Source organism: Octopus sinensis, linkage group LG1 (assembly GCF_006345805.1).
Source record: "Octopus sinensis linkage group LG1, ASM634580v1, whole genome shotgun sequence".
Taxonomy (NCBI): Eukaryota; Metazoa; Mollusca; class Cephalopoda; order Octopoda; family Octopodidae; genus Octopus; species Octopus sinensis.
This window is the reverse complement of record NC_042997.1, coordinates 209,597,447-209,624,946: the sequence shown is the minus strand read 5'-3', so window position 1 is coordinate 209,624,946 and position 27,500 is coordinate 209,597,447. Positions and strand designations below refer to the sequence as shown.

The 27,500-nt window shown below is 41.1% G+C and overlaps 1 protein-coding gene across 2 annotated transcripts in view; it reads right to left on the bottom strand.

The window, feature by feature from the left end:
• The window catches only part of LOC115232531 (lysosomal-trafficking regulator), a 268,514-nt gene that overhangs the window by 181,985 nt on the left and 59,029 nt on the right, over positions 1–27,500 (bottom strand). For both annotated transcript variants that reach the window (XM_029802457.2, XM_036509015.1), the window contains exon 3: positions 3,547–3,626. In XM_029802457.2, the coding sequence (XP_029658317.1) occupies positions 3,547–3,626 (80 nt within the window). The remainder of the gene's footprint in view (positions 1–3,546; positions 3,627–27,500) is intronic.

The following is a 27,500-nucleotide window of genomic DNA, read 5'->3' as shown; positions in this document are numbered from 1 at the left end:
CGTGGAGTCGGAGTCGTGGAGTCGGAGTCATGGAATTGGAAACAATTAAGGAGTAGCTAGAGTCAGTCAGAGTCAGTAAAACTATACCAACTGACTCCAACTCGCAACATCTTTATTCTTTAATATAAACTACTCATAACACATAGGTCTCCTCAAAGTACAAGCGTATGCATATACTTTATGAGATATGTAGACCACAATCACACTTTATTACATGAAGAGAGTCGGAGGTGTAAATGGTAGAGGTGTCGGAGTCAAAGATCTTTGTTTTGACTCGACAGCCCTGCTTGCATGGGTTGAATGGAATTTGTTGAGGAGGATTTTCTACAGCAGGACGTCTTCTTGTAGTCAACTAAGCCATCATCGGACTATCAATACTATCCTGGTTAAAGAATAATACATTTGTAGGCTATTCAAAAGATTTAGCAATTCTTCAGTTTAATGAAGAAATGTTTCGATTATAACAAACTCAAACAATATATATACACATAAACACACACACACAAGTGGAGGCACAATGGCCCAGTGGTTAGGGCAGCAGATTCATGGTTATAGGATCGCAGTTTCAATTCCCAGACTGGGTGCTGTGAGTGTTTATTGAGCGAAAACACCGAAAAGCTCCACGATGCTCCAGCAGGGTGGTGGTGAACCCTGCTGTACACTTTCACCACAACTTTCTCTCACTCTTTCTTCCTGTTTCTGTTGTACCTGTACTTCAAAGGGCCGGCCTTGTCACACTCTGTGTCATGCTGAATCTCCCCCAAGAACTACATCAAGGGTAGACGTGTCTGTGGAGTGCTCAGCCACTTGCACATTAATTTCAAGAGCAAGCTGTTCCGTTGATCGGATCAACTGGAACCCTCGTCGTCATAACCAATGGAGTCCCACAATATACACAAACACACACAGATAGAAGGAGCTTCTTTCAGTTTCCGTCTACCAAATCCACTCACAAGGCTTTGGTTGGTCCGAGGCTATAGCAGAAAATACTTGACCAAGGTGCCACACAGTAGTACTGAACAGAGTCATGTGATAAGAAACCAAACTTTTTACCACACAACTATCACTGTGTCCATTAGATGCCAGCCTCTCGCTCTGACTGGCACCTAAAAGACACCATCCAGTCGTGGTCGATGTCAGCCCCCTCTGGTCCCTGTGCCAGTGAGACGTAAAAAGCACCATCCGAATGTGGCCGATGCTAGCACCGCCTTGACTGGCTTCCATGCCAGTGGCATGTAAAAAACTCCATCCGATCGTGATCGATGCCAGCCCCCTCTGTCCCATGCACCCACTACACTCTCAGAGTGGTTGGTGTTAGGAAGGGGCATCCAGCTGTAGAAACACTGCTAGATCAGACTGGAGCCTGGTGCAGCCTCCTGGCTTCCCATACCCCAGTCGAACCGTCCAACCCATGCTAGCATGGAAAACAGACATTAAATGATGATGATATGCTATATATCATTTAATATATAAATATTTCGTTTTTGGATTTGGTTTGCAAGATTCTTTATGTGAGTTCGTGTGTTGAAGCATATTCTGTTGTGTCTGGGGAGAGTCATTCTCTTTTAGTGACTCTCCCCAGACACAACAGAATATATATATATGTGTGTGTGTGTGTGTGTGTGTTTTAGAAAATAAAAATAAGAAATAAGTGGAAATTTTACCGGCAAGTGTGTTAAATAATAAGGCACTAAAAGAGAATGACTCTCCCCAGACACACCAGAATATATGTATGTATATATATATATGTGCATACATATGAGATAAATATCTTTGTATTTGTAAAATTAAATATTAAAAACAACAGACTAATTGATCGTACTAGTTCTGTCCTAGACACGAGAGCAGAGGCAGTAATACATAACTGACTGACTTATTAACTTGTTTATGAGAGATGTTTATTACAGTTTCTAAGCTTTCAATCATAAAGATTAATACTTTCAATGCCATCTGAATCACATTGAAATGGTAGGATTTATCAGACTAAGTCTGCTGCCTTCAGTTCAACAGAGATTTACTCATCACCTTGTACAGGTGTGTTCATGGCTGGTATCAACAGCAGGAGTTGTTATCTTCTTGATAAACCAAAATTATGACCAGCTTCCAATAAGACTCAATTCATTAATGTCATTAACACCTCTTGAATTCTCATATCTTCTCATTTAGAAACCGCAGGTTTTATATTATCTAACCAACACATCTTTTATTATCAGACTTTCAGTGCTTTTTTTTTTTAAATCTTGGGAAGGTCATTATACCAATAATAACAAACACACACACACTGGTTCAATATCACTTCTTTATTGTCAGTCAATCAGATAAATATCTAACCAATTAACTAATCAATCATCTGTTTAATGTTTTGGTTAAACAACCAGTTGGTTGGTTGCTTGCTTGATGAGGTTGTGAATAGCAATGAAAGGACCTTGACAATAACATTCCCTCTCTTCAAGATCTGCAGAGCATGCAGACCCTCTTGCATTTTCTAACATCTCTGCTTATTCTTCTTCTGGAAGGTTACCTAAATATTTGCACTGCTCCTTTCTACAGATATATCAGTAAAAACTTTCCTCCAAATTATAAATTCAATCCAGTGTCAGCCAAATGATGTTGATTCCAGTATCAGGAAAATTCATGGATTGGGAATTAAATGTGTAAATATTACTGAGTGACAAGCAGAATGCTGCACTGATGACAGTCTTTCTGCTAATACAGAGAAGGATAAAGGCGGCGAGGTGGCAGAAACGTTAGCACGCTGGGCGAGATGCTTAGCGGTATTTCATCTGCTGTTATTTTCTGAGTTCAAATTCCGCCAAGGTTGACTTTGCCTTTCGTCCTTTCGGGCTTGATAAATTAAGTACCAGTTACGCACTGGGGCCGATGTTATCGACTTAATCCGTTTGTCTGTCCTTGTTTGTCCCCTCTGTGTTTAGCCCCTTATGGGTAGTAAAGAAATAAGTATTTCATGTTTTTACGTTCCGAGTTCAAATTCCGTCAAGGGTAACTTAGCCTTTCATCCTTTCGGGGTCAATAAATTAAGTACCAGTTGTATACTGGGGTCAATCTAATCGACTGGCCCACCTCCCCCAAAATTTCAGGCCTTGTGCCTAGAGTAGAAAAGAATAATTATAAGGCGGTGAGCTGGAAGAGTCATTAGTAAGCTGGATGAAATGTTTAGCGGTATTTCATCTGTTTTTACATTCTGGGTTCAAATTCCACTGAGGTCAACTTTGCTTTTCATTCTGGGGTCAATCTAATCGACTGTACCCCACTCTTAAAAAATTTCAAGCCTTGTACTTAGTGTAGAAAAAAAAAAGAATATAGAGAAGGATTGTTTCTAAAACAAGAAGAACTTGGAGTTGAGTTGGTGTGAAAGTTTCTTCAAAAGAAAGTCCTAAATCTGAGGAGAGAATTCCAAGCAATAAAGACAGACTGGTTGCACCTAGAATACTGCTAGAATCCAATACAAATCAATCCCATCACAACAACAGGAAGCAATGAAGGAACAGCTGAAAGAGAAGAAACGGAATACAAAATCTTCCTTACCCTGGTTCCGAGTAGTCCTCTTTACCTCGAGCTTCTTTCAGCACAAGCCATAAGAAAACGTCCAAAATCCTGGACTTTTTCTGCAAGAGAATACAGAAATATCTTTGAGAATAATGAAGTGACAAGAAATGGCAGGGTGGTTCGATGCTAGTTTGAATGATTTTATTTGAAGGAACCAAAGGGATTTCTAATGGTGTAGAGAACAAGGATTCATTGAACATGTGGTGTCACCTAGTGGCTAGTTATTGCAAGGGAGGGAATCATTTCGAGATGAATCTTGGCAGGAATAGCAGTTTGAATTTTAAATTAAAGTCGATAGCTGTGTAGTAAGAAGTTTACTTTCAATGCCATGGTTGCAGGTTCAATCCCACTGCATAGCACCTTGGGCAAGTATTTTCTGCTATGTAGCCTTGGGCTGACCAAGGCCTTGTGAGTGGATTTTTGTCACCATATTTCAATTGAGATGTTGTTTATTTCAATTAATTATAAATATAACAAAGAATTTAGTAAAATAACTTAAGCTAATGTTAGGAACATAAATTGTGACTAAAGTTTGGTGGAGGATTTTAATTCAAAACTTATGGAAACAAGAATCCATCTCAGGTGGGTTGGTAGTAAAAGGGTAAAGAGTGTAAATGTCCATAAAATACTCAGCCGCTTACATTCAATTACAATTCAATATACAGTTAATTCTATTGATTGAACGATTAGAAAATTCATTGCGAAAACCAAAGCAAGATTCCTCCAATCTTATATGGATTCATCTATTTATGTCACAAGAATGAGAAGGCAGAAAAGGAATTTGCAGTAAAATTCTACAACCACTTCCAAATTGAACAAGTATGCGAGGATAATGGAATTTGTGCTTGTTGACAAAGCATGAAATTCACCTGGACTGAGTAGGCAGAACGATGGTTTTAAATGTTAAGTAAACAGACAAGTACCACCTCCGCAAAACTACTCAAAGAGGAAACAAGAAGCTAGTTCTATAAATAAATAAAAGATGCCAACACACAAAAGATGGACTGGATGGAATGTGTCAACTCTACAAGCACGTGTGCATACATACACACACACACACACACACACACACACAGAAGAGCTTTTGTATAGAAATAAACAAATTGCTTGGATTAATCATGATAACAATGATAATAGTGATGATGAGGATGGTGTTGGCGATGGCAATGATGATGGAGATGACGGTGATGACAATGTTGGTGATGACAATGACAGTGATGACTATGATGAGTGATGACGATGATAAGAATGATGACGGTGATGAGAATGATGACAGTGATGACAATGTCGGTAATGACAATGACGGTGATGACAATGACAGTGATGATTATGATAACAGTGATGACGATGATAAGAATGATGACGGTGATGAGAATGATGACAGTGATGACTATGATGACAGTGATGACTGTGATGAGAATGATGACAGTGATGACTATGATGACAGTGATGACGGTGATGAGAATGATGACGGTGATGACAATGACAGTGATGATGGTGATGACAATGATGACGGTGATGACAATGAAGACAGTGATGACGGTGATGAGAATGATGACGGTGATGACAATGACAGTGATGATGGTGATGACAATGATGACGGTGATGACAATGAAGACAGTAATGACTATGATGATAATGATAGTGGTGATATAGATGATGATGATGATGCTATAGCTATGATGCTTTATTGGTCTTCCATGCCCACCCCTCCCGCTCTTTATTGTCTGATTGCCTGCTTCAGGAATAACCAATTTCAGTTAATCAAATGGCAGAACAACAACAACAACCACAACCACAACAGCAGCATGAAGAAGATTCCAATGAACAAAGACACAGCAAACATCTGATAGGAAGCAGGGGAAAAAGAAAAAAGAACTATTTCAGTGGTTTACAGATCAATTGTTCGCTTGAGAGAAGCCATCCAATAGTTAAAGAATAAACTGGTTGGATGGCGGTGGGGGGGGGGGAGGAAGGGGGCAATTATTATCAATTCCACATCCGCACCCCCCCCCACACACACACTGTGTGGGGGTGGGAGAAGGGAACCACACTCTCAAACAATAAGAGTTGTCTGTCTGTGAGTTGCTTACTTCAGTGGGACTCTGCCAGGTTTCTGTCACAAGAATTCAGTGTCTTCAACAGGAGAGAACTAACCTATTACTTCAGAAGTGGCAGGGGGGATGGTGGTGTGGGGTGGAGGTAAGAGAGAGAGGGGGGAACAAGGAGGCAGAGAGAAAGAGAGGGAGGGAAAGTGGCAAAGGATAAAGGTAGGGGGAGAGATTAGAATCCGACACCATTGCAATTTACGTTATTTACATTTTACGGATATTTGTCCTCATCTTGTTTGCTGTTAACACAACATTTCGGCTGATATACCCTCCAGCCTTCATCAGGTGTCTTGGGGAAATTTCAAACCTGGGCTCTCATTCCATAGGCATATAGCATAGTGGTTAAGAGCGTAGGCTACTAACCCCAAGATTCCGAGTTTGATTCCAAGCAGTGACCTGAATAATAATAATAATATTGCAACAAGTATGGACTTGACAAAGGTAAAAATTGGTACAACCACAAACCTGAAGGCATCGTCGAAAATAGAAATGCAAAGATCCTAGGGGATTTTATGATTCAGTGCGACTATGAGATAGAGAATAGGAAGCCAGACATAGTCTTAATTGAGAAAGAAAACAAACTATGCTGGATCATAGATATAGCATGCCCAGCTGACAACAAGGTATGCGATAAGGAAGAAAGAAAAGTCGAGAGATATGACAGGTTAGCTTGGGAAGTTAAGCGGTTGTGGTCAATGAAAAAGGTAGCAGTAGTACCAATAATTGTTGGAGCCCTGGGAACAGTGAGCAAAAATCTCATGAAGTACGTGGGACAAATAGGGGCTGCAATAAGAGTGGAGCACTTGCAGAAAACAGCACTGCTTGGAACCGCTCGAATACTCTGGAAGTTGTTCGAAAAATAAGAGGTGTTACTTTAGTACATCTCCGGCGATAGAAGCTGTGCAAAGGCAATAATAATGATAATAATAACAACAACATCGAAAAATACCCAGATTCGAAATTTCCCCAAGACACCTGATGAAGGCTGGAGGGTATATCAGCTGAAATGTGTTAACAACAAACAAGATGAGGACAAATATCCGTCAAATGTAAATAATGTACATAATTCCTCATCTCTTAAATATAGAAGTGTATTACCATCGCTATTGTCGCCATTAATTTACTGAAGCAGTTATCATCATCATCATCATGATTTGCTATCATCATCATCATCATCACCACCATCACCACAGCCACTATGACTGTGTTATTGTTGCTGTTGTTACCCGCAGCAGAAGTTCGAAATTACAAGTTGGAAATGGTAGAATGGCTCACGTCCAAAATTCTCTTGAGATTCAAAACTTCTGGGGTGAAAGAACTTGGCCATCAGGATGGAGTCTTGGAGGCAGGTTTGGAAGAATAAAAATTTACATTCCATTTAGAAAATGGTTCTGCGTTGAATGCATTGCTCTCTTGGGACCAATTCAATGCTACTTTTATCATTGTCATCATCACTGCTGCAATCGCTGTCATCATCACAACCGTTATCATCATCATCATCATCATCATCATTCTCAAAGCCAATCTACCACTGTATTTATCATCATCACCATCCCCGTCAACACCAACAGTACTGTTTGTGCCACCATCATTACCATCATCACCATCAACTAATGGTATTGCCTATATCACCATCACCATCACCATCATAAATACCACTCCATCATCATCAGCATCACCACTAATTTCCTCATCAATACCATTTAACTGTTACATTTCTATCATTGATCATCATTACCACCAACCACATCATCATCATCATCTTCATCATCATTTAACATCCGTTGTCCATGCTGGCATGGGTTGGAAAATTTGACCAGGACTTGTGAGTTGGAAGGCTGGACCAGACTCCAATCTGATTTGGCAAAGTTTCTACAGCTGGATGCCCTTCCTAATGCCAACCACTCCAAGAGTGTAATGGGTGCTTTTATGTGCCACTGGCACCTGTGCCATTTGCATGACACCAGTATCTATCATGGCTGCAATTTCACTTGACTTACTGCGTCTTCTTCTCAAGCATGACATAATGCCAAAGATCTTGCTCATTGCTTCCCTGAGGCACAACAATCAAAAGGAGCTTTTCATGTGCCACTGGCATCAGCCACTTTTCCTCCTTGAGGCACAACAATCAAAAGGAGCTTTTCATGTGCCACTGGCATCAGCCACTTTTCCTCCTTGAGGCACAACAATCAAAAGGAGCTTTTCATGTGCCACTGGCATCAGCCACTTTTCCTCCTTGAGGCCCAACAATCAAAAGGAGCTTTTCATGTGCCACTGGCATCAGCCACTTTTCCTCCTTGAGGCACAACAATCAAAAGGAGCTTTTCATGTGCCACTGGCATCAGCCACTTTTCCTCCTTGAGCCAACAATCAAAAGGAGCTTTTCATGTGCCACTGGCATCAGCCACTTTTCCTCCTTGAGGCACAACAATCAAAAGGAGCTTTTCATGTGCCACTGGCATCAGCCACTTTTCCTCCTTGCACAACAATCAAAAGGAGCTTTTCATGTGCCACTGGCATCAGCCACCTTTTCCTCCTTGAGGCACAACAATCAAAAGGATTTTCATGTGCCACTGGCATCAGCCACTTTTCCTCCTTGAGGCACAACAATCAAAAGGAGCTTTTCATGTGCCACTGGCATCAGCCACTTTTCCTCCTTGAGGCACAACAATCAAAAGGAGCTTTTCATGTGCCACTGGCATCAGCCACTTTTCCTCCTTGAGGCACAACAATCAAAAGGAGCTTTTCATGTGCCACTGGCATCAGCCACTTTTCCTCCTTGAGGCACAACAATCAAAAGGAGCTTTTCATGTGCCACTGGCATCAGCCACTTTTCCTCCTTGAGGCACAACAATCAAAAGGAGCTTTTCATGTGCCACTGGCATCAGCCACTTTCCTCCTTGAGGCACAACAATCAAAAGGAGCTTTTCATGTGCCACTGGCATCAGCCACTTTTCCTCCTTGAGGCACAACAATCAAAAGGAGCTTTTCATGTGCCACTGGCATCAGCCACTTTTCCTCCTTGAGGCACAACAATCAAAAGGAGCTTTTCATGTGCCACTGGCATCAGCCACTTTTCCTTCCTGAGGCACAACAATCAAAAGGAGCTTTTCATGTGCCACGGCATCAGCCACTTTTCCTCCTTGAGGCACAACACTCAAAAGGAGCTTTTCATGTGCCACTGGCATCAGCCACTTTTCCTCCTTGAGGCACAACACTCAAAAGGAGCTTTTCATGTGCCACTGGCATCAGCCACTTTCCTCCTTGAGGCACAACAATCAAAAGGAGCTTTTCATGTGCCACTGGCATCAGCCACTTTTCCTCCTTGAGGCACAACAATCAAAAGGAGCTTTTCATGTGCCACTGGCATCAGCCACACTTTTCCTCCTTGAGGCACAACACTCAAAAGGAGCTTTTCATGTGCCACTGGCATCAGCCACTTTTCCTCCTTGAGGCACAACACTCCAAAAAGGAGCTTTTCATGTGCCACTGGCATCAGCCACTTTTCCTCCTTGAGGCACAACACTCAAAAGGAGCTTTTCATGTGCCACTGGCATCAGCCACTTTTCCTCCTTGAGGCACAACACTCAAAAGGAGCTTTTCATGTGCCACTGGCATCAGCCACTTTTCCTCCTTGAGGCACAACACTCAAAAGGAGCTTTTCATGTGCCACTGGCATCAGCCACTTTTCCTCCTTGAGGCACAACAATCAAAAGGAGCTTTTCATGTGCCACTGGCATCAGCCACTTTTCCTCCTTGAGGCACAACACTCAAAAGGAGCTTTTCATGTGCCACTGGCATCAGCCACTTTTCCTCCTTGAGGCACAACACTCAAAAGGAGCTTTTCATGTGCCACTGGCATCAGCCACTTTTCCTCCTTGAGGCACAACAATCAAAAGGAGCTTTTCATGTGCCACTGGCATCAGCCACTTTTCCTCCTTGAGGCACAACACTCAAAAGGAGCTTTTCATGTGCCACTGGCATCACCACTTTTCCTCCTTGAGGCACAACAATCAAAAGGAGCTTTTCATGTGCCACTGGCATCAGCCACTTTTCCTCCTGAGGCACAACAATCAAAAGGAGCTTTTCATGTGCCACTGGCATCAGCCACTTTTCCTCCTTGAGGCACAACACTCAAAAGAGCTTTTCATGTGCCACTGGCATCAGCCACTTTTCCTCCTTGAGGCACAACACTCAAAAGGAGCTTTTCATGTGCCACTGGCATCAGCCACTTTTCCTCCTTGAGGCACAACAATCAAAAGGAGCTTTTCATGTGCCACTGGCATCAGCCTTTTTCCTCCTCCTTGAGGCACAACAATCAAAAGGAGCTTTTCATGTGCCACTGGCATCAGCCACTTTTCCTCCTCCTTGAGGCACAACACTCAAAAGGAGCTTTTCATGTGCCACTGGCATCAGCCACTTTTCCTCCTTGAGGCACAACAATCAAAAGGAGCTTTTCATTGCCACTGGCATCAGCCACTTTTCCTCCTTGAGGCACAAAAATCAAAAGGAGCTTTTCATGTGCCACTGGCATCACCCACTTTTCCTCCTTGAGGCACAACAATCAAAGGAGCTTTTCATGTGCCACTGGCATCAGCCACTTTTCCTCCTTGAGGCACAACAATCAAAAGGAGCTTTTCATGTGCCACTGGCATCAGCCACTTTTCCTCCTTGAGGCACAACAATCAAAAGGAGCTTTTCATGTGCCACTGGCATCAGCCACTTTTCCTCCTTGAGGCACAACACCACAAAGGGATCACATGTGCCAATGGAGCTTGGGCCACTTTGCCACTGAAGCAGCTTTATCAAAACCAGCTCAACTGCCACTTTTCCTCCTTGAGGCCACCAACATCAAAAGGAGCTTTTCATGTGCCACTGGCATCAGCCACTTTTCCTCCTTGAGGCACAACACTCAAAAGGAGCTTTTCATGTGCCACTGGCATCAGCCACTTTTCCTCCTTGAGGCACAACAATCAAAAGGAGCTTTTCATGTGCCACTGGCATCAGCCACTTTTCCTCCTTGAGGCACAACAATCAAAAGGAGCTTTTCATGTGCCACTGGCATCAGCCACTTTTCCTCCTTGAGGCACAACACTCAAAAGGAGCTTTTCATGTGCCACTGGCATCAGCCACTTTTTCCTCCTTGAGGCACAACAATCAAAAGGAGCTTTTCATTGCCACTGGCATCAGCCACTTTTCCTCCTTGAGGCACAACAATCAAAAGGAGCTTTTCATGTGCCACTGGCATCAGCCACTTTTCCTCCTGAGGCACAACAATCAAAAGGAGCTTTTCATGAGCCACTGGCATCAGCCACTTTTCCTCCTCTGAGGCACAACACTCAAAAGGAGCTTTTCATGTGCCACTGGCATCAGCCACTTTTCCTCCTTGAGGCACAACAATCAAAAGGAGCTTTTCATGTGCCACTGGCATCAGCCACTTTTCCTCCTTGAGGCACAACAATCAAAAGGAGCTTTTCATGTGCCACTGGCATCAGCCACTTTTCCTCCTTGAGGCACAACAACACTCAAAAGGAGCTTTTCATGTGCCACTGGCATCAGCCACTTTTCCTCCTTGAGGCACAACAATCAAAAGGAGCTTTCATATGTGCCACTGGCATCAGCCACTTTTCCTCCTTGAGGCACAACACTCAAAAGGAGCTTTTCATGTGCCACTGGCATCAGCCACTTTTCCTCCTTGAGGCACCACACTCAAAAGGAGCTTTTCATGTGCCACTGGCATCAGCCACTTTTCCTCCTTGAGGCACAACAATCAAAAGGAGCTTTTCATGTCCACTGGCATCAGCCACTTTTCCTCCTTGAGGCACAACAATCAAAAGGAGCTTTTCATGTGCCACTGGCATCAGCCACTTTTCCTCCTTGAGGCACAACACTCAAAAGGAGCTTTTCATGTGCCACTGGCATCAGCCACTTTTCCTCCTTGAGGCACAACAATCAAAAGGAGCTTTTCATGTGCCACTGCATCAGCCCACTTTTCCTCCTTGAGGCACAACAATCAAAAGGAGCTTTTCATGTGCCACTGGCATCAGCCACTTTTCCTCCTTGAGGCACAACACTCAAAAGGAGCTTTTCATGTGCCACTGGCATCAGCCACTTTTCCTCCTTGAGGCACAACACTCAAAAGGAGCTTTTCATGTGCCACTGGCATCAGCCACTTTTCCTCCTTGAGGCACAACACTCAAAAGGAGCTTTTCATGTGCCACTGGCATCAGCCACTTTTCCTCCGTGAAGCCCAACACTCGAAAGGTGCTCTTTATGTGCCACCAGCATGAGTGCCAGTTATGTGACACCAGCTTCAGCCAAATGCCAATTAACTTTATAGCTTCTGTTATCATTATCCTCATCTCTACCAATCTATTTCATCGTCGTCATCGTTACCAAGACCAACACTCATGAACAGCAATTAACTGCACTTACATCATCATCATCATCATCATGATAATGGTACCAAGCACTGACCTATCAAAGTGTTATTGTTGTTGGCAGTAAGACCAACATTGGAGACATTACAATATAGATTCATTAGTCAAAGACTCCGGTTGCCAAACTATAAGCCAACAACAAAAAAAAAAAAGAGAGAGAGAGAGAGAATGGGAAAATGGGAAAGGAGAAAGTTTCTGCCGTTGCAGCCACGGAACGAGGAGAGTTGAAGAATGACAATGTTTGGTTCAAAGATTTAACCAGAGGCTGAAAATAGATTCCTCAAGATTAGTTGCAACTTCAGTCAGCTGTTTTGGAGGGGTGAAGGGGATGATGCAGGGGGGGAGGGTGAAGGGAAGTGGAATGAGTGGGGAGAGAGTAGAAAGAGAGAGAGAAAGCAGAAAGAAAAGAAAGTTGGAGTGATTGATGGTTGAATGGAGGGGGAGATGGGGGTGAAGAGAATAAGCAAGTGGGGGAGAGAGAGAGTGAGAGGGTGAAGAGGGAGAGAAAAGAGGAGGGGGCAGAAGAAGATACAATGGAGAGAGAGAGAGAGAAACAGGGTGGGAGAGAGGGAGAGAAAGATGATTAGGGACTGTCCAGAAAAGGAATGGTAAATTTCCCATCAACAGCAATGGGTTGACACGCACACATTCACATACACACGTGCAGTCACACACATACACACGTGCAGTCACACACATACATGCATGCACATAAGTACGCACACGCACACACGATAATTGATCAAGCAAATATAAAACTAACACACACACACACACACATTCACTTACCATCTGTATGAGTGTGTGTGTGTGTGTGTAATGTGTTTTATATAACACAAGTTGTGTGTGTGTGTGTGTGCAAATCACATATGTATAATTGCCATGCGGAACACACACCCAGCATCTGTAATAAACACACACACACAGCATCTGTAATACACACACACACACACACACACCACACACACACACACACACAAAGCATCTGTAATACACACACACACACACACACACACACAAAGCATCTGTAATACAAACACACACACAAAGCATCTGTAACACACACACACAAAGCATCTGTAATACACACACAAAGTATCTGTAATACACACATACACACACACACACACACACAGCATCTGTAATACAAACACATACACAAAGCATCTGTAACACACACACAAAGTATCTGTAATACACACACACACAGCATCTGTAATACACACATACACACACACACACACACACACACACACAGAGCATCTGTAATACAAACACACGCACAAAGCATCTGTAACACACACACAAAGTATCTGTAATACACACACACAAAGTATCTGTAATACACACACAAAGTATCTGTAATACACACACACATACACACACACAGCATCTGTAATACAAACACACACACACAGCATCTGTAATACACACACACACTCAACATCTGTAATACACACACACACTCAACATCTGTAATACACACACACACTCAACATCTGTAATACACACACACACTCAACATCTGTAATACACACACCCCACTATAAGTGATGATCACAGTTTTCAGCACACACACACAGCTAACATTTAACTAAGTCCTAAAGATATGGTGTTGTACATGATGACCACCGTAATGGTGAATACTGTACAGTCAGTGGCAGTTCCTGACCTGTACATGATGGCTGCTGTATGGTGGGGCAGTGCTTACCAAACAGTCTGAAGTGGCATACTGGTAGTTTTTTTTTTCCTAATGTGTCAGGGACCAGTAATATTTCTTAGTAATATTAATTTATACCGAAAGCAATATATATAATGCAATAATAATTCTCTAAATGAGATATAGACAGTAACTGCTCCGTATCATAAGGGACATTAGCCATCTGAATATGGCTAGGGACAGGGCAGGGTGGTGGGGGTGTTACTGTTGCATTTAGCCCCAGGCGAACATCAACGTCACCAGAAAGGCTGACACCATCACGGCGTCCTCTATCCTGCAAAGGGGGATCATTCATGATCCCCCTTTGTCCCATGATGTCCCTTATGAATATATATAATGAATATCATTAAAGTTGACAATTTTTTTTATCTTATATTTATTTTGTAAACAAATAACACAATAGTATTTCCTATTCTAGGCACAAGGCCTGAAATTTTGGGGGAGGGAGCCAGTCAATTAGATCAACCCCAGTATACAACTGGTACTTAATTTATTGACCCCGAAAGGATGAAAGGCAAAGTCGACCTTGGTGGAATTTGAACTCAAAATGTAAAGACAGATGAAATGCCACTAAGCATTTCACCTGACGGGCCAACGATTCTGCCAGCTCACCGCCTAACAAATAATACAATATTACATAAGCATTTCATAAGTATTTTATTACTGGCACTTGTGCCAGTGGCACATGAAAAACATTCGAGCAGGGTCGTTGTCAGTGCCACTGGACTGGCTCCTGTGCATGTGGCACGTAAGAAACACCATTTGAGCGTGTCCATTGCCAGTACCGCCTGACAGGCCCTCATGCAATTGCTGAAGAACAACATTGATCCATTAACAGACAAATTTTTTTATTTATATTTTTTGGCTTTGCCAGGTGTCTTAGGAGTTTAATGTACAGTATTTAAATTTTCTTCATATGTGAATTATTTTGGAAATTATGATAAATTTTTCGAAAAGTCCCAAATAGGGATCGCTGAAAAAAAAAAAGCATATTCATCCTTTTCTATTCAATTTCAATAATAAACATTTTAGGGTTTTTTTGAAACTATAATATCAAATGTGAATGTGTATGAAATATTAATGAATGATATAAATGGGAAATGCAAAATCAAAAAAAAAGTTTTCAAAACCTTCAATATTTTTCTAGTTCAAAAATTGCGATTTATGACATAAAATGTCTTCTAAGATTAGCCAGGGCTAATAATCCTTTCTACTATAAGCACAGGGCCTGAAATTTGGAAGAGGGTACTAGTCGATTACATCGACCCCAGTGTTTCCCTGGTACTTAGTTTATTGACCCCGAAAGGGATGAAAGGCAAAGTCAACCTTGGCAGGATTTGAAATCAGAACCTAAAGACAGACAAAATACCGGAAGCATTTCATCCAGTGTGCTAACGATTCTGCCAGCTCGCCACCTTAACCAGAGCTGATAATGACAAACTTTAATTACTAAATATTATTAATCACACCTCTGCAAGTGCAATGTACATAAGCAATTCACTTTAAATACAACAAACAAATAGCAGTGAGACTGTCTTTAGCAGATCCCCAAATGGGGCCCATGGCAGGCAATGGGTAAATAGTGTCAAAGTCCCCAGTCTGAAAAACTTTTAACCCTTTAGTATTCAGATTTTTCTGTCAAATGCAATGCTTATTCATTCACATTGGTTTAAATTCACTTTGCATTACCTGGTAACTTCGAGATTTTGATGATGAGGCTGTTTATTTTTAGAATGACATTGCAGGGTAGGTGTGAGAAGCCAGATCTGGTTGGTTTGAGCATAAAACATGGAAAGTATTTGGGTTGGATATGGCCAGATTGAATGCTGAAGGATTGAAAGCTACAATGTTTGTAGGACCAGAAAAAAATCCAATTCTACCAGCTCACTGCTTGTGATGATGATGATGATGATGATGATTTAAGCATGGGAGCCGGCAATTTTGAGAAGACAGAGGTTAGCCAATTATATCAACCGCCAACACCGGACTAAAAGAATGAAAAATAAAGGGCGGCAAGCTGGCAGAAACGTTAGCACGCAGGGCAAAGTGCTTAGCAACATTTTGTCTGCCGTTACGTTCTGAGTTCAAATTCCACCGAGGTCGACTTTGCCTTTCATCCTTTCGGGGGTCGATAAATTAAGTACCAGTTACGCACTGGGGTCGATGTAATCGACTTAATCCCTTTGTCTGTCCTTGTTTGTCTCCTCTATGTTTAGCCCCTTGTGGGCAATAATGAAATAAGAATGAAAGATAAAGTCAATCTAGACAGGATTCGAACTGGTTCTGACAGGATTTGAAATAAATTCTGCAAGGCATTTTGCTTGATGCCCTAACAGGCATATTTTGGGGATATTTAACTGCTATTTCTACGAGATGAAGTGACTATATAAAGACAACTGCCTCCCCACCTCTTCTCACTGGTTCACTTTGAATAGTTTTAAGCTTGTGTAGGACCAGAACAGGAATTTATAAGAGGAATTCCTGGCGTTCCATTCCCCACCCGCATCTCTTTCGCTCCACCCTGCCCTGTGCACACATACTCCAACATAAACCTTATGAATTATGTGGAATACGGCAGCGAAATAAATTGGTGTCAGCTGTGTTCCGTGTTAACAAGGTATGCAATGAAATATTTAGCTTGTGTTGATGCAAAACAGTCGGACAGTCGGAAGAGAATTCTTTCAACACACGCTGAAACCATTCCGCTAATAACACCTTGGAAACATTTACCGTTTTTCATCAATATCACATGGTTGCAGTTTAACAACTAAAAATAGATTAATACAACACTTATTATCATCACTTGCCATCATCATCATCATCATCACCTCCCACCATCATCATCATCATCATCATCACCACCACAGTCATCGTCATCACCATCATCATCACCATCACTATAACCATCAGTATTATTTCTCTCTGTGTTCATCACTATCCTTCTGCCATCATCGTCACTATTATCATCATCATCATCATCATAATCACTATCATCATCATCATAATCACTATCATCATCATCATCATCACTATCATCATCACTATCATCATCATCATCATCACTATCATCATCATCATCATCATCACTATCATCATCACTATCATCATCATCATCATCATCACTATCATGACTAATGTCATTATCATCGTGACTAACATCATGGTCATCATCATCATCATCTCCATTATCACTAACACCATCACCACTATGATCATCATCATCATCGCTGTAATCGTCATCATCACTATCACTAACACCATTACCACTGCCATATTCATCATCACCATCACTAACATCATCACCATCCTTCCCCATTGTCATCATCTTTAACATCACTGTAATCATCATCATCATCACCATCGTTGCCACTAACAATTCTTCCACTCTTGAAGAGATGACACAAAGCTTTCAGATCACATTTGACCCAACACTGACAGCACAGCATATTGGTATGCGAGAGCTCAAGTTCCATTATATATAATAACCAATAATAATAATAATAATATAATAACCAATAATAATAATAATAATAATAACCAATAATAATAATAATAATAATAATAACCAATAATAATAATAATAATAATAATAATAAATGCCCTGATGCAGTACCAGGCAGTGGCTCTCATGGCTTCTGATCTTAACTGATTGGAAGTGTTATCATGTAAATTGTTTTGTCTTGGTATAAAGGATGAGCAACAGCAGATATTCTGCTCAATACCACAGATTTGCTTGTCAGTTGTTTGACCTTAACCAGTTGAGCATGTCCCTTAGTGGCTGACGATATGTGCATCTCTGATCACGAGCAGAAGTAGTGGGGGAGCATCATAGCCATGTGTTGAGAGGGATTCTTTGGGGTTTGAATAGTTCACCTCTGGAAACATGGGTGGTTCTTTCAACATCCTTAAACAACCCTTATTCAGGGACCGTTTGAGCAGGATGGGCTACTCAACCTGAAGAAAATTCTAACTGGGCCCCACCTGCAAGGTCATGTGCTGTTTTCTTGATATGAGATCACCATGTCGCGCACATATGGTTGTGATGCATGTGCCTGGTGTACCTTTATCAGACGGGTAGTCATGATGGGTATATTGGGCTTCGTATATTTTACCCCAGTGTCACTTTGATGGCATGAACTGCTCTCTCACTCAATAATAATAATAATCAATATGAAAGGTATAGAAAAAAAATTGTAAAGTATCAGAACCTAGCCATTGAATTACAGAGATTATGGAAAGGGTAGGTAAAAAGGATCCCTGTAGTTATAGGTGCATTAGGAACAGTCCCTAAATATTTGAGCAGATATAAATATAAGAAGGAATTTTATCACTATGTGGAAACCCTTATGCTAGAAGAAGATCCACTATGATCCTAACCACTAATTTTTCACTCTTTTCACCCTCATTTTAATTTTTGTTTGAGTAGACAGATAGAGGAAATAGGCATGAAACCTAGTTTAGTACAGCTCCAGCAAACGGTGTTATTAGGGACAGCCAGGATACTTAAGAGGGTTTTTGGCATCTAAGGTTACCCAATGTTAGGAATTTTTCTTTTCCAACAGTCTAATCTGTTGTATGTATATAAAAATAATAAGAGCACTCAGAGAGCGCAAACTTCTGCCAAAGCAACACCAACGTCCTCTCAACGATTCGCTGGAGATGATTTTTAAAATGAGAATATCTGAAATAAACTCGCCTGCTCTTGCAAAAGAGAATACTAAAAATGAACCTGACTGCTTTCAAAAATTAAGTAAAAAACCCAGAAAAATAATCCAGAATCCTTGTCCAGTACCAGATTGATCCCAAAATCTAATCAGTTTGTGCCAGTCATGAGGCCAAACATCCCTAGAAGTTTCATCTGAATCCATCAACTAGTTCTTGAGATATCTTGAGATACCACAGACAAACAAACAAACAAACACAACTGAAAACAATACCTCTGCCTTTGCTAAGGCGGAGGTAATAATAATAATAATAATAATAATAATAATAATGATGATGATGATGATGATGATGATAATAATGATGATATGGGGATAATAGAAAATGGTGTTCTTAAATATTATGATCAAAAACCAGGAAACTCCCAAAGTATGAAAATTACAAAAAATTGTTCACATGGGTGCAGCCCAAATTCTAAGAATTTGAGTCTTTTCAAATTTTTCAAAATTCCAAATATTACAACAACCTTTTAACAGATAATTCTTTACATTCCGTCTCCTTTCCCAGGAATACATCATCGTTACTCATAAAAAACACCCACAGGAAAACGTCCAACTTGCTTTTTCTTTAAGTCCCTGAGTGAGACTTGGGACAACTCTTATAAAACAAAACAACAATTAAATAATAATAATCCTTTCTATTATAGGCACAAGGCCTGGATTTTGTGGGCATGGGAATAGACAATCACATTGACCTCAGTATGCAACTGGTACTTAATTTATCAACCTCAAAAGGATGAAAGGCAGAGTCGACCTTTCTTCTTTTCCTTGTTTCAGCCATTTGACTGTGGCCATGCTGGAACACCACCTTTGATCGAACAAATCAACACCAGGACTTATTCTTTGTAAGCCTAGTACTTATTCTATCGGTCTCTTTTGCCAATCTGCTAAGTTACAGGGACGTAAACACACCAGCATCGGTTGTCAAGCAATGGTGGCGGGGGCAAACACAGATACACAAACACACACACATATATATATATCATCATCATCATCATCATCGTTTAATATCCACTTTCCAGGCTAGCATGGGTTGGATGAATGACTGAGGGCTGGCGAACCAGATGGCTGCACCAGGCTTCAATCTTGATCTATATACATATATATATATAACGGGAAGCTTTATGAAAATAAACAAAAGACGAAGGCAGGTGGAGTACAAACAAACAATTGTATTAGTATGGCGCTCACACACACACAATAGGCTTCTTTCAGTTTCTGTCTACCAAATCAACTCACAAGGCTTTAGTTAGTCCGAGGCTATAGTAGAAGACACTCGTCCAAGGTGCCACGCAGTGGCATTGAACTAGGAACCATGTGGTTGATAACCAAGCTCCTTACCATTCAACCATGCCGGCGCCTTTGTGGAATTTAAACTCAGAATGTGAAGAAATGGAAGAAATACCACTCAGCCCATAATAACAACATAATAACCATTACGCCAGCTCATTGCCGTTCTTTCAAATTTTGGCAAAAGATCAACAATGAGATGGGGGAAGAGGTAGCTCATTACACACACACACACCTCATCATCATCGTTTTACATTCGCTTTCCATCCTGGCATGGGTTCGACAGGTTGTCATCTCGGCAAGGAGTTACTGCCCACCTTCATGGGTTAGAGGAGTACGTCTCACTTGTGCATCTCATCTTGGGTGGATGTTTCTCTGGTTGGATGCTCTTCTTTAACATGAAGCGCTATTACTGAGTGTATGGAGAGGGTTTCATCCAGGCCCCAGCTCTAAAGAGATTGTGATGAGTTAGGGAGAGAGAGCCAGGGTTGGAAGGATGAAAAAGACTAAGGGATTGATTGTTGGAGAGATGAGGGAATCAAATGGATCCAATGAAATCCCTAGTTACAACAGAAGTAGGATACAATGAGGAGGAAAGATCTTCTGAGTTAGAAAGATGCAGACTTGACACCTCTCTAACAACCTAATCATTGCATTATTTTTTTAATGATAATTGTAATTATTGAATAATTACAATAGGCATAGGAGTGGCTGTGTGGTAAGTAGCTTGCTTACCAACCACATGGCACCTTGGGCAAGTGTCTTCTACTATAGACTCGGGCCAACCAAAGCCTTGTGAGTGGGTTTAGAAGACTGAAAGAAGCCCATCGTATATATGCATATATATATGTGTGTGTGTGTATTTGTTTGTGTGTCTGTGTTTATCACCCCAACATCACCTGACAACCGATGCTGGTGTGCTTACGTCTCCGTAACTTAGCGGTTCGGCAAAAGAGATCAATAGAATAAGTACTAGGCTTACAAAGAATAAGTCCTGGGATCGATTTGCTCGACTAAAGGCGGTGCTCCAGCATGGCCACAATCAAATAACTGAAACAAGTAAAAGAGTAAAGAGTAATTGGAACAACCAACTTGCATTAATTAGTAGAGTATTGAGTACTCCAGAGACACTAGTATCTCTAATATAGTCGCGAATTAGATTCGGTGTGACATCATGTGCAACATGACTGGTCTTTTAAATTAGAGGTACAGGCCATTTGACAGACTTCCAGGTAAGGTCTGTCTACCTGCCTGGCTACCCACACACACAGGATGGGTCTAAGGCTATTTTAACAGATATGCCTAAAGTGCCAAGCAGTTCACTTGAACCCAAGATCTCTCGGTTGTAAAGCAAACTTCTTAACTATTCAACAATACCCCAACACCCACCAACACCACACACACACACGTCTGTTATCTTTTATTTGTTTCAGCCATTAGACTGTGGCCATGCTGGGGCTCTACCTTCAAGAATTTTTAATTGAATGTGTCAACCCCAGTACATATTTTTTAAAGTCTGGTACTTATTCTGTCAGTCTTTTTTGTCAAACCACTAAGTTATGGGGACATAAATATACCAACACATGTTGGTATTTGATAGGGGACAAATATATACATATCACTCTTTTTTCACTCTATTTGTTTCAGTCAATATTAAGGGCATTACTACATGTAAATGCCTCACACTATGAGGGACTCTTAAAGTCAAAACTAGCATAATAAATATACAGTGTACCAACTCTTTTACTTGTTTCAGTCATTTGACTGTGGCCTTTAGTCGAACAAATCAACCCCAGGACTTATTCTTTGTAAGCCTAGTACTTCTTCTATCGGTCTTTTTTGCCGAACCACTAAATTACGGGGACATAAATACACCAACATAAGTTGTCAAGCAATGGTTGGAGGAGAGGGGGTCAAACACTGGCACAGATATATATATGTATATATATATATATATATATATATATACACGACAGGCTTCTTTCAGTTTCCATCTACCAGATCCACTCACAAGGCTTTGGTCAGAACATAAAGACTGACAAAATGCCACCAAGCATTTTTCCCACCATGCTAATGGTTCTGCAAGTTTGCCATCTTAAAATTTCTTTACATATATTGATCTCATCCAAACACAACACTGATTTAACCAGGTTTTTCTTGAAATGTTTTTTCTTAATCTTAGTCTAATTGCTTTCACAGTGGAATGCAGATAAATATAACTTTCTAAACACAGCAGAATAAAACTTGAAGACCTTAGTAGAGGAAGACATTAATTAGGGTTAACTTTTAATTATATTTGATGACTTTGGCGGCGAGCTGGCAGAATCGTTAGCACACCAGGCAAAATGCGTAGCCATATTTTGTCTGTCGTTACGTTGTGAGTTCAAATTCTGCCGAGGTCGACTTTACCTTTCATCCTTTCAGGGTCGATAAATTAAGTACCAGTTACGCACTGGGATCGATGTAATCAACTTAATCCCTTTGTCTGTCTTTGTTTGTCCCCTCTGTGTTTAGCTTCTTGTGGGCAATAAAGAAATAGGTATTTGATGACTTAATCAGAGAAGGGGAGAACACATGACCTTTATCAGGAGGTCTTTGACTTGTGGGGAAAAAACAGAGGAAGCTACCCTCAGACCTGAGACAGTTTAAAAATTCTGTTTTCTGTGTAAAATTTCATTTTCTCTTTCGTTTTTCTTCAGTTCATTTCTATATAAACACCTCACATTCTCTGTAGCCCGTTTCTAATGTCCACTTCATCATTTGCCCTTGTGGGAAAACCTGAAATCATTATCATCATCAACAACAACAACTAGAGCATCATGCAAAATGCATTGTAACATTTCTTCCAGCTCTTTGCATTCTGGGTTCTAATTCCACCAAGGTCAACTTTGCGTTCCATCATTTCAGAGACTGACGAAATAAGATACCAGCCAAGTTTTGGGGTCAAATGCAATTACTTGCCCCTCTCCTGAAAAATGGCTGATTTTGTGCCAACATTTGAAAGAACTATTATCATCATTGTCTTATAATATTTGTTTTGGCTCTTTACATTCTGAGTTCAAATCCTGCTAAAGTTAGCTCTACCTTCCATCCTTTCAAAGTTCATAAAATAAAGTACCAGTCAAATACTAAACCTGACAGTGCCAACTACTGTCCTTCCTAGAACTAGTAGCCTTGTGCTTAAATGAGAAACATTATCCATGGTGGTGGTGGTGACAGTGGTGGAGGTCATGGTATTGGCGATAGAGCAGTTCTTTAGATTCTGTGTCACTACAGCTGCATGGTTGAGTAACCACAGATGTGCAGCTGGGTCATTACTGCTGCAGAGTTTTGTATCTCTCATCAATGAATGACACGACATCATGATCAAACCAATGTGGCAGCTTCTGTTTTTAGTAACTTTGTCACTCAACTTGCTAAAAATAGCAGCCGAAGCACAATTCCCTTTCCCCATAATCTGTATAAAGAGGAGGTAACATAAGATAATGTAGACCTAGATACCTTCTAAACAGGCATAATGGTCACAGCTGGAATATTTCTCATCATAGTTCAGCTCAATCAAGATTGACTTAAGACTAAACAATCCTATCTAATCCAGGAATATCGTCGTATTATCATTGCCGTCATTCAATGTCTGTTTTCCAGATAGTTTGACTGAGGACTGGCAAGCCAGGAGGTTGCACCAGGCTCTAATCTGATTTGGAAATACTTCTACAGCTTGATGCCCTTCCTAATGCCAACCACTCCAAGAGTGCAGCGGGTGGTTTTTACATGCCGTCGGCACGAATGCCAGCCAGGTGGCGCTGGTATCAGCCATGCTTGGACGGTGCTTTTTACATGCCAATGACACAGGTACTAGTCAGGCAGCACTGGCATCAGCCACGCTCAAACGGTGCTTTTTATGTGCCACCAACATGGGTGCCAATCAGGGGCAGCACTGGCATGGGCCATGCTCGAGCCGTATATTTCGTGATCCACCAGCACAGGTGCCAGTCAGGTGGCACTGGCCACAGCTATGCTTGAATGGTGCTTTTTACATGTCACCGGCACAGGTGCCAGACAGGCAGCATTGGCATCGGCCATGCTCAAATGGTGCTTTTTACATGCTACTGGCACAGGTGCCAGTCAGGCGGCACTAGCATCAACCATGCTTGAATGGTACTTTTTACGTCCCACCAGCACAGGTGGCACTGGCATTGGTCACACTCGAATGGTATTTTTTACGTGCCACCAGCACAGGTGACACTGGCATTGGTCACACTCGAATGGTACTTTTTACATTCTACCAGGACAGGTGCCAGTCAAAGCCTGAAATTTTAGGGGATGGTGTGATTGATTACATTGACTCCAGTACATCACTGGTACTTCTTTTATTGGTCCTGAAAGTTGACTTGAAATGCTGCTACACATTCTGTCAAGCATGTTAATAATTTTACCAGCTCATCACATTAATCCCTTCAATTATAAGCAGAGGACCTGGAATTTGGGAGCAGGGAGGGGCTAGTTGATTGCATAAACTCCAATGCCCAACTGGTACTTGCTTTACTGCCCCTGAAAGGATGAAAGACAAATATGAGACCTTGGTGGAATTTGAACTCAGAATGTAAAGAAGAAAGAAATGCCGCTGAACATTTTCTTTCACAAGACACTAACAATTCTGCCAGCTTGCCGCCTTTGACCTGCAGCTAAACAACAACAACAACAACATCAACAACACCCCTGATCATTTTCTAGTGGAATGGATTGATGTTAAGTAAATATAGTTAACTCTAAAAGACTTGCTCCATCAATTCTTCATAGTTCAGAACCATTATGGCATTTCTTAATACATGTATAGCAATAAAGTAAAAGAAATTCTACAGATAGCAGAGATCACAGTCAATGGATTGAAAATATTCTATCGATTCTTCTGATGACACAACCACCAGATTTTTGACATGGCTTCAATTAGAATCATAAGTTTTGTTTTTATTTTTACTTGGTTTTTTTTTTTTCCTTTTTGTAAGTTAGGAATTTCTCAAGAGCAGTCAATAGTCTGAGAAATCTACAGCTAGTGATGTCATCGCTGCTGCCGCTCAGTTCTTCTCTCGTTGCATTTTGAAAACTAACCAACGCACTTTCACTCGAAGGAAGTGAATACTTGTGTTGTAAAACGTACTTAATCAACTTGTCACTTTTGTCGGACTTACCGTGTGAACAGCATTGAAGTTTGTTATTGATTAGTTAATTTTAACGCTGCTGCTGCTGCTGCTACTACTGCTGCTGCTGAAGTTGTCTTCTGTCTAAATTAAGTCAATAGATATTTGCAAAGAACGTATTTTTACACGTTTTATTGCCATTGATGGAAATAACGGTCAGAACTAGCATCGATTGAAAAACTGTTATCGGCATCAATTTATTACCATTTGTTACCAACTCTCAGACTGGTTACTTGGTCAGGCTGCTAAATTTTCACTATTAGACCATTATACTATTATAGGTGAAGGTAAGAACGTATGGTTAAGAGGATGGCTTCCCAAACTTCTGCTGTCTTGTCTTGAGACAGTATTCACCTGGGGTGGGTTGAGCTGGTTTCATTCATCCTCAATGCTGCATCTCTCACAAACGCCAACCAGGCCTGGCGATTTGAGGCTAACGACTGCGTGATCTCCAACCACTCCTTATTCCACCCCCAAACGTATCATCTGGAGTTCAGTCCCACTGTGAAGTGTGTTAGGCAAGAGTCTTCTTCTACAGCTCTGGGCCAACCAATGTTTTGTGACTGTATTTGGTAGATGGAAACAGAAAGTGTGTGTGTGTGTGTGTCCTTGCACCTTTGTCATGGCATCATGTGGCATCATGTGGTGTTTGTAAACAAGCATCAACATTTATATAAGTGAAGCTGATTGTTTCCAGTCTGCCATGAAGGACTTGTCTAACTATGGGGAAATGTATTACCTTGCTTGGAAACAAATTCCATCTGACCCATTCAGGCAAGGAAATGAAGACATTAAACAATGATGATGGTGATGAGAGGATGACTCATCTTACAAGATGGGTGTAAAAGTAAAACTTTATCCAAAAACGGCAGAAAACTGGGGAGTAAAACTCTAAAACACTAAACTTCTTAACAAAAAAATTCTTTCACAGAAGCAAACCACCACCCAATTCCTTTGCCATCCTGAAAGTTTGCCAATCACAGTTTATATTCATCTAAAGAGGCAAGTATTACAGCAAAAATTTACCAGTCTCAAAATGCTGAGCCTTACAAAGGAGATGAGGGAGAACTGAAATATGTGACACTTATGGACCCACCCACCATAACAAAACTGAGATCCCAAAACCAAGGGGCCACATGAAAAGTTCTTGTGTGGATGTTGGTACCATGAAAAAAGCACTGGTGATGGTGCCAGGTAAAAGCTTCCAGTTCATTCTGTAAAGTGGTTGGCATTAGGAAGGGCATCCACCTGAAGAAACCAGTCCAAAACAGACAATGGAACCTGGTACAGTCCCTGGCCTTGCCAATCCCTGTCAAACCATCCAATCCATGCCAGCATGAAAAATGGACATTAAATCATGATGGTGATGATGATAATGGTGATGGTAGTGGTGGTGATGGAATCCTTTTGTATCCTAGAATATTACAACCTGGTCAGACAATCGGTGTAAAAAGCACCCATTACACTCTCAGAGTGGTTGGCATTAGGAAAGATATCCAGCTGTAGAAACCTTGCCAAATCAGATTGGAGCCTGGTGCAGTCAAACCATCCAACCCATGCCAGCATGGAAGACAGAAGTTAAACAATGGTGATGATGATGATATATATACATATATATATATATATACACACACACACTTGGTTTGGAGATTTGGTTTGCAAGATTCTTTATGTGAGTTTGTGTGTTGAAGCATATTCTGTTGTGTCTGGGGAGAGTCATTCTCTTTTAGCCCTTATAATTTAACACACTCACTGGTAAAGTTTCCACTGATTACTTATTTGTTTTCCCATAAATAAATAAATGAGTGGAAACTTTACCAGTGAGTGTGTTAAATAATAAGGAGCTAAAAGAGAATGACTCTTCCCCAGACACAACAAATATATATATATATTCTTTTATTCTTTTACTTGTTTCAGTCATTTGATTGTGGCCATGCTTGAGCACCACCTTTCAGTTGAGCAAATCGACCCAGGACTTATTCTTTGTAAACCTAGTACATATTCTATCGGTCACTGTTTGTCGAACCACAAAGTCATGGAGACATAAACACACCAGCATCAAATATCAAGTGATGTTGGGGGGGGGGAGACAAATACAAACACACAAACACACACATATATATACATGTGAAGGGCTTCTTTCAGTTTCCGTCCACCAAATCCACTCACAAGGCTTTGGTCAGCCTGAGACAATAGTAGAAGACACTTGCCCAAGGTGCCATGCAGTGGGAATGAACCCAGAACCATGTGGTTGGTAAGCAAGCTACTTACCACACAGCCACTTTTGTGCATATATATATATATATATATATATATATATACATATATATATGATAGATGTCTTTCAGTTTCCATCTACCAAAGCCACTCACAAGACTTTGGTCAGTCCAGGGTTATAGAAGAAGACATTTGTCTGAGGTGCCCCATAGTGGTGCTGAACCCATGACCATGTG